Below are 8550 nucleotides of genomic sequence, written 5' to 3'. Positions count from 1 at the left end.
TTGAAGAAAAACCTTAGAACCTCAATTGAGCCAATAACTGAAGAAGGAAAGTTCTTGACACATGCAAACAAATTATCTTTGCATGATCAAGGATCGAAAAATATGAAGAAAAATGAATGAAAACTTACTTGTTCTAAACAACAAATTGATTAGTTAGATAAGTAGTCGTTGTCGCAAGGATCACCTAGACACCTTCTGATCGTCAAATAGATGACTTAGAAGTAAGAAATCTTAAAGAGATGGTAGAGAGATTAAAAGAATAGTGTTTTAAAGAAATAGATAATGTTTTAGATAATGATACAAGTTTAAAAATTTCTATTTATATTACAGACTTATTTTTAAAATAAAATATTCGGTATTTTAGTACACCTATCTAATCTAACACTTTATTTTCTAAGTTCTTACTCGTAACATATATTTTTCTAGATTGTTTATATATATATGGATGATTATGATCATGTTTTTTACATTACGATGTATGAATATAAGGTGATATAATGTGTAACAAGCAAAAATATAAACTCAAAAATTTTAAGTTATTACTTAACAATATATATAAAATTTTAAGTTATTACTTAACAAGGATAATTATGATCATGTTTTTTACATTACTCTAATGAATGACGTATGAATCTAAGGTGATATAATTAATGTGTAACAACCAAAAGTATAAACTCAAAAATTTTAAGTTATTACTTAACAATATCAATACTCAAAAGGCCATAATATATATATATATAATAAATTTTAAGGCTATATTACAATCCAATATTCTATTTTAAAATAATATTATTTAAAGATCTCAAAACGATAAATAAGTTTCATACAGTTTTAAAAAATAGATAAAGACTTTTATTAAAAACGGTTTAAATTTGTTCTTATACTTAAACAAATCTGACTGAGACAGATTTTATATTTTTATTATTAAAACTAGATCTTCAATAAAAAAGAATTGGTCGAATATTTATTTGAATAACAAAACTCTAGACCTACAATGTGATACAATAAAAACAGACTCTTATTTATTCATTGAGAAAACACAAAGTTTTGGCCGCATTATCTCCTACATAAGTTTTTCTTCCAACAGTTCATTTTTAATTTCATTCCAAAATTGAAAACTACAACCTGTTTCTCTATTCTGGTTTGCACTTTTTTTTTGTTCGTTTCTTTTATCTCATAGTAATGATTTATTTTTTATACCATACACAGGATTGCTTAAAGTTTAAGTCTTTTTTAAAAATTCTTTGGTTTGAATCTTTGCTTTGATATGTTTGACTATAATATATAACCTAATTAGTCTTTAGTTTCAGTTTTTAATGGACATTGCGTTTTCTATTAATTTAGAGATAAATTTTGAAGTAAAATCATTGATATAAAGTTTAATAACCATATTCAAAGATTTGTTTAAATTTTAAAATAATTATTCTGAAGTTAATGAATATAATATAATATGTAACTGAAAAAAAAAAACAGTTTTTAAAAAACCTCACACATCATTATTCTAATTGATTTTTAATAAAAAAAACAAAAGTAAGAAAACGTGTATTCAGTTTATATAGACATATAAAAATACGTTGAAATTTAAAATCAAAACTGAAAACACAGAATCCTGTGGCAATCGGTGATCGTCATCTCATTTCTCATATAATATTTAATTATTACATATTAATTTAATGAGTTTGGTAATTTAGTAATAATAGGACTACTTTTCTATTTTATATTATTCACCCCACCCAACTGCACCCCACTACGCCTGAGCTGGGGCCTAGTGCGCTTTGTTTACACGCGCCTCTTAAGCGCGTTAACATGAACTAGGGAAAGATAACTTATTTATGTTATTATTATGGAAAGAGGAAAAGATATAAGTAAAGTGAGACATGACCACTTTAAGTTGGCATTCCATATTCCATCGACAATAACTTTTCTGCCATGTTGGCACTACCAAGCCGACACCGTCGGATACGGAATGATCCAACGGGGTTCGTAGCGCCGAAAGCCTCATCCGCAAATCTGAGCCGTCCCTCTCTGCGCGAGTGTGATGTATGAATAGTGAAAGGGAAACATTCAACCATTTTCTCTTTTTCCACAAGCATATGAAAAGTGGAAAGATCAGATTATTAATTAATTAATTAATAATTAATTAACTCATAATGGCATTTAATAATTATAATCCCTTTAAATGAAGTGAACTGAATGAAAATAAATACATAGAGGCATATAACAGAAGAGAGAAGTGCAAGGCTCTGCAAATTTTGAGAAGCGGTGGTTAATGGCGGAATTCCGGTGACTCGCTGGCTGTTGCGGTTTAGGGAGGTGTTATCTGTGATTTTGTTTACATGAGAGAGAAGAAAGAAGAAGCTCATGGATAGAACCAGAGAATCCAGAAGACCATCCATGGCCTCCTCCACCCGACGCAGACATCGAACTATTGCTCTCAGAGACTCTTCCGGTGTTAACATGCTTTCTTCTTCATTTTCTTCTACTATTTCTTCTGTGTTATTTCTCATACTATTTCTGTTCCGTGACAGAGGAAGGAGCTGTGGAGTTGAGGGAAGGTGTTAATAAGAGAGGAAGGAATCCAGATAGGGATAGGGATTCGGTGAACAGGAGCAAGCGGAGGAGAGGCTCTCACTCGCAAAGCACCGAAGAGAGCGTTGGAAACGAACAAGACGATGATGTTGTAGACGTTGGCGTTTCTAAGATCCGTTCTCCTAATAATCCGACGTCGTTGTCCTCCGATCAGAACCATCGCCGGGTCTTCACGCCGTCGAAACCGCCTCCGTTTAAAATAACGGAGGAGATGATCGGCGTGACTGTTCCCAGGAAGGCTCGTTCAGGTTACGACGATATAAGTGCTCTTTATTTTCCTTTTACACTTTCATTTTGGTGTCTCCCGGAACTAACTTTTACTTTTACTTTTCCCCCCCTTTTTTGCTTTGTTTTGATATTCGGTGTTTGATGTGTTTCCGCAGCTTCTGCGAAAAGGTCTCATGAAAGTTTGGTCTCAGCAAGTAGCGGCGGCGGGGAGGAGCAGAATTTCCGGCAACGGTCGGATTCCCCCGGAGGAATGAGTGTTGAAGCGGCCTCGCCTTCTTCTTCGAATGTTTCTCTTAGGAAGAAGATGGTCTGTGCTAGTTTTTTTTGTTTATTCTGTTTCCTTTTTTTGAAAAGGACTTTTTTTTTTTTGTTTTTTTGTTTCTTGAAGGATTGTGTTCTTTGTTGTGTGTTATGTTGCAGAAAGAGATTGAAGTTGTTCCTAAGGCATCAACATCGTCTTCCTCAGACATCGAGATTGAGATAGCTGAGCTACTGTACGGCTTGAAGACTTCAAAGAATCACGAATCTTCTTCGGAAAAGCCTGAAGCAGGTGTCAATCACCGCAACGCCACTATACCTTGCCCCTCTAAGGATGTTGGTGGGTTTCAATTTCTGGAACTTTTCTCTTTTACTCTTCCTTTTTCTTCTTTTTTTACCTCATCTTTTCGTTGGCATTTTATCAGAGAAAAAGAAAATGGAAGATGACAACAATTATTCCACCGCGGTTTCGAATAATTCAAGTGAAGAGTTAGTAAGGATTCAGATTGAGCAACCTACTGATGTGAATTGTCACGATCGTCCATCATCAGAGGCCCCGATAGAGGGTATAGGGGAAGACAACATGAAATCTGGTGCTGGGTTTGGGGATGCTTCTGTGAATGGAAGATCGGTTTTCCCTTCAAAGAAATCGCCGTCGCACATCAAGTTGGATTACGATAAACAAGAATGGGCTTCAAACAGAGTGTGAGCATTAATGAACAATAGCTTTTTGTTTTGCTCTTGAATAAACATATTTTGATACTGATCATCGTCCCCATTTCCTTTTGGCTCGATTTATTAGGATCTCGGTTGTTGCAGAGGGCAACACCCAGCGAGTAGGCAAGTTGGAGATAGATCTGATGGTGAGAGTCCTAGTTTTTCCTGCTCTATTTTCCTTGGTTTTTGCTGTCAAATATATCTGAAGAGTTCCTTTTCAACAGGCTCCTCCTCCTATGGCGCTTTCCCCGGAACGGGATGAATTGTCATCAGAAACTAAAGCTTTGGCACTGGATGCGGAAATGGTGAGTAGGTTGACTGTACGTCTTGAAATTATTTTTTCCTGTTCATTTTTATGTTTCGTGGTCCAACTCGTCAAAATTCTTGTGCAGAATGGAAATAGTGTCAAGTTGGAAACACCGGTTAAGAAGGGGAAAACACCGGAAGAAATTCAAAAGGCGAAAATGGTCGCATTTAAGGAGAAGTTGGATGTGTTAAAGCACGATTTGGAGAAGCCAAGCGATGGCGATAAGACAAACAACAAATTAGAAGAGAAGGATAGGAACAAGGAATTGCTTACCGTATCATCAAATCCCAAAGTAGAGAAAACCGGTAACTAATTTGATATTTTTGGCTTTTTTAGCTTCTTTTTTTTTTATTCCGAACAATATGTCAGCTTTGATCGACCCTTTTGTTAACTACAAGTCGCTCACATTTCTTTCCCTCTTCAGTTCAATCTACTTCAATGCCTTTATCAACAGCTGAATCAGGACGGTGCAGCAGTCTCCCTCCCATTGGGTATTAATCTATTATTAGATCATCACTTCCCTAGGCATATACCTTTTTCTTCATGGTTGTACTTCTCTAATTTAACTTCATGTTTGGTTATATTAGTAATGTGAATTAGCTAAGGTCGATAATTACAATTGGCAGATATAAGCCGCTCTCGGAGCCAGTTGTGAAGACGGAGAAAACCATAAGATCATTGACACAGCAGGTATTATGATTTTTCAAATAATTTGTTTCCTAGTTGTACGTATGCGAGTCCACTGGTTATGCTTACTGTGAGTTGTGATATAATCACTTCCAACCTATCTGTATTTAACGATGCCATTTACATTACCTTCACGCTTCATATGCGCAGCATGTGAATTTTGTCCTCTCTCAAAGACAACCGAAGAGATGTGCAACACATTACTACATTGCTTGTAACATCTTACACCAGCAGTTTACAAAGACGAAACCCCCGTTGCCAGCAGCTACTGGCTCTGGTTCTCCGTGTGGCACAAAACCCAACAAAGTCAACTGTGTGCCCTCTGCAGAAAGTATGGCCGTTGGGAAGCAATCTCAAAAACACTTGCCAATTGTAAACCAGAATTCTGAACAAGATAAAGGTTGGGCCGCCACCAGTAATCCCAGTGTTACCGCATCCAAATGTTCTAATAATGCCAATCCAATGGATTCAACTCATAGGGTGCAGCTTGTGTTCCAGCATGGTCCCAATCCTGGGCCACCTGGCAATCTAGTGGTACGGTCTTCTCATTTAATTGCTTATATACTGCTAAAAGTAACCGTTTGACAATTTTACTGGTTTTATTGATAGCTTGTGTTGTTGTGTTGATGTGTTTTATTTTGGAAAGTAATGTGATTTAATTTTGAATGTAGCATGGCCCTGCTTTCTTGTACCCTCCAGGGCAGCATCAAGCTTCAGTTACGGCAACTACTAATCAGGCAGGAGCTGTGAATTCCCCTAATAGCACTTCCTCGTATAATATATCCCATAGCTCAGTAGGCGGGTCTCTTGGTACCTCCTCAACTTTGCCAGTGGTAGCTCCTGCAATGAGCTTTAGCTACCCAAATTTTTCAGCCAATGGCTCCTCTCCGTATATGACAATAGTTCACAATAATGGGTATTCATTTCCTTTCTCAACTTCTCTTGGAGCAGCTGCGACAATCAGAGGTGCAAGTCCTCCGCAAGCAACACATGTAATCAGTGGGCCTTTCTACTCTTCTCAAACGTTCCATCCACTTCAGCATCCTCAGTCACAAGCACTGGTACAACCAAGTTATCTTAATGCAAGCACATCAAGCAGTTCATCATCTCATAAACAGCCACAAGTTAATGGCAGTAATATTTTGACATCTACAACTATGGAGCAGCAGTCACAAAAGCGACAGACCTCACTCTCTCATCTACGCAAGCATGAGACTGAGACAGGTGGAGGTAATGCACATTCTGTTGCTACTCGAACATCTTTCCCTCCGAAGACTGTGCATGGGCAGAACTTTACAATTCCAGTTCAGCCAGTGAACTATTCTTTTAAGCCATCTGCAACATCAGATATTGTTGTTGGCAATAGTGGAAGTTTTGGTGACAAGCAACAGCAGCAGCAGCAGCAGGCTTTAAAAGGAGGGGTGGAGAATATACCATCTCAAGCATTTGCAATATCATTTGCTGCATTTAATGGGACCAGTGTTCCTTCAAACCTTAACTTCTCATCCATGGCACAGAATCCTGTGATACTTCACAGTGTGCCGGATATTGCATGGCAAGGGTATCAAGCTGCAAGCTCAACTCAGACTACTCAACAGATGAATTATTCAATTACTGAAACGAAGAGTGGAGGAAATTCTTCGCACCAAGAAGATGAAAAGAAAATTGCAAATGCTAAGTCTTCAAGCAACGGACCAACCACCCTTGTTTTTGATAATTCATCCAAGAATCTTAACTTCATGTTATCTACTGCCAATGGAAACTGGACTAGTCAACCTGTTGCTTCAACTTCAATAACAAGTGTGCCTCTTTCAAGTAGTGCTTCAAGTTCTCAACAGCCACAGCATTCGCATCAGCTTTCAAAGCAGCATGCTGGGCAACAGCAGCAACCCACTCCGGCAAATCGATACAAAGCATCATCCACTAATAGCACCCCTGGTCCTGCTACAAAATTTGCAAACAATGCCCCTGTTTTCTCACAAACTCTTACTCAATGCAAAAGTTCTAGCCAAGCTTCTCACGCTAAGGCCTCGGGTAGAACTTCAGATTCTCATACTCATCTCTCATCTATCATGACACCCAATGCTCCAACCTTCAAGAGTTTTTCTCAGGAACAAGGGAGAATTTTGTCCGGTCATATGCAAATTTCTTTTGGTGGAAATTACATAACTTCCCTGCCACCCCAAGGGCAACAAGTACTCAGTGGCAACCAGCCTATGTGTACACCACCTCAAGGAAATATTAAGTCAAATTCGGAAGGAAGTAAAATTGGTTCGTCAGTCAACGCTTCACAATTTCAACAAGCTGAAAATTCTGCTGGGAGTGGCCAAAAATCTTCTCCAGTTTGTGGGAGAAATGTCCCATCAATATTAAGCTCATGCACCAGCCACCTATCAGAGCTAAAATATTAGTCACCACATCATTTTGCTGCACAAGGAATTATCTACAATTATACTCCTATTTGGTAATCATCATATATTTTGGAGGTCCTTGCTGCTCTTCTTAATGTTTAAAGGTGTATTTCATGGGTTTTGTTACCGCCCTTGTGGTTTTGGTACGAATGGTCATGTCAGCTGCCAGGTGCTTGTATAAAAGCGATGCTGTCATTTGAACATCACTTATTGTGAGAGGGCATGCGGTATGACATTTGCTGGTGGGACACAAAGGAGTGGATAATGGAAGGAAGTTGGGATCCATTAGGCCTGCAATTTTGAAACAGTAGGTAGCATTATCTTGTCAAATTTCCTGGTTGGTTAGCTTCTGGAAGGCCTTCAAGTTCTCATGGGATCTAATTAAGTTGACACATTAAGGGAATTCTATATATGTGTATATATATTAATGATTTTTTTAGCTCCCATAGCAAAAGATGTACTTAAATTCATTTTTAATGAAAAAACCTGCAGTTGTTTCTCTTTATTTGGATGTTAATGGAGAAGGTGGGATAGTTGGGATATCGAAAGACTGAGACCTCGGAGAACAAAACAAATGAGAATGCAAAATTTCCGGGAATGGTTCCTCTCTTTTTCTTTTTGGCGTTTCCTTGTTTCTTTCAGTGTTGTTTTATTTTAGCATTCAATGCAGTCTCAATTCCCTGAAAACTTAGCAGCTAGCATTCCCCGGTTATGAACACCAAAACATGATATGATAGCCAAGTGAAAGAAAGCGACTTCACCTATAAGATGATGATCCTTATCTGTTGTCATTTTTCAAATGTAGACCCTTTCTCGTATGTCGCTTTTTCTTTGGTACAAGCATATGTTGCTTTTTATTTCAGACTCTTTTTTTGCCGTGAAGGGACGGGTCCTTTGCATGGTGCAAGGTTTGGAGCAAGACCCCTAAAACTAGTCTCCTTTGTCGATTGAAATAGAATCAAAGTTTAGACATGATATGCGCCCAACGGTCTATGTTATGTGACACTTTGTCTGTTGGATAAGGGAATCTACTCTATTTATATGGTCCTGCTCTGTTTCAGATGCTTATAATGTCTCGTTTGAGATCATTGTCCTAGGAATTGGAATATATATACACGGGTGATCCTCATGACAAGAATCATCGTGCATATCAAACCAGGCAGAAATTTGTGGTACGTAAGTGGAGTTGTTTAAACAAATTGAGACTAACTACGAAACCCCAATATCTTCCGACAAAACATGCAAGCTGTGTCAATACAATGGGATGACAGTTATATATTGAGTATTGACTCAACTTTAACATAATAATTTGAAAATAATCATAATCTTTAAATATACGGATTTTCATTTTAA

The 8550-nt window shown here is 37.6% G+C and overlaps 1 protein-coding gene across 1 annotated transcript; it reads left to right on the top strand.

Annotated features, from left to right (window-relative positions):
* The first annotated feature begins 2207 nt into the window (after window positions 1-2207).
* Window positions 2208-7702, top strand: LOC108326025 (protein TIME FOR COFFEE). Its single transcript, XM_017559251.2, has 12 exons — window positions 2208-2449; window positions 2529-2837; window positions 2973-3124; window positions 3238-3415; window positions 3501-3780; window positions 3878-3938; window positions 4017-4097; window positions 4185-4404; window positions 4524-4590; window positions 4726-4789; window positions 4937-5320; window positions 5458-7702. The coding sequence occupies exons 1-12, from the start codon at window positions 2362-2364 to the stop codon at window positions 7195-7197; spliced, it is 3624 nt and encodes a 1207-aa protein (XP_017414740.1). The 5' UTR covers window positions 2208-2361; the 3' UTR covers window positions 7198-7702.
* The last annotated feature ends 848 nt before the right edge of the window (window positions 7703-8550 follow it).

This window comes from Vigna angularis, chromosome 3 (assembly GCF_016808095.1).
Source record: "Vigna angularis cultivar LongXiaoDou No.4 chromosome 3, ASM1680809v1, whole genome shotgun sequence".
NCBI classification, from domain to species: domain Eukaryota; kingdom Viridiplantae; phylum Streptophyta; class Magnoliopsida; order Fabales; family Fabaceae; genus Vigna; species Vigna angularis.
This window is presented reverse-complemented; position numbering and strand designations above follow the sequence as displayed.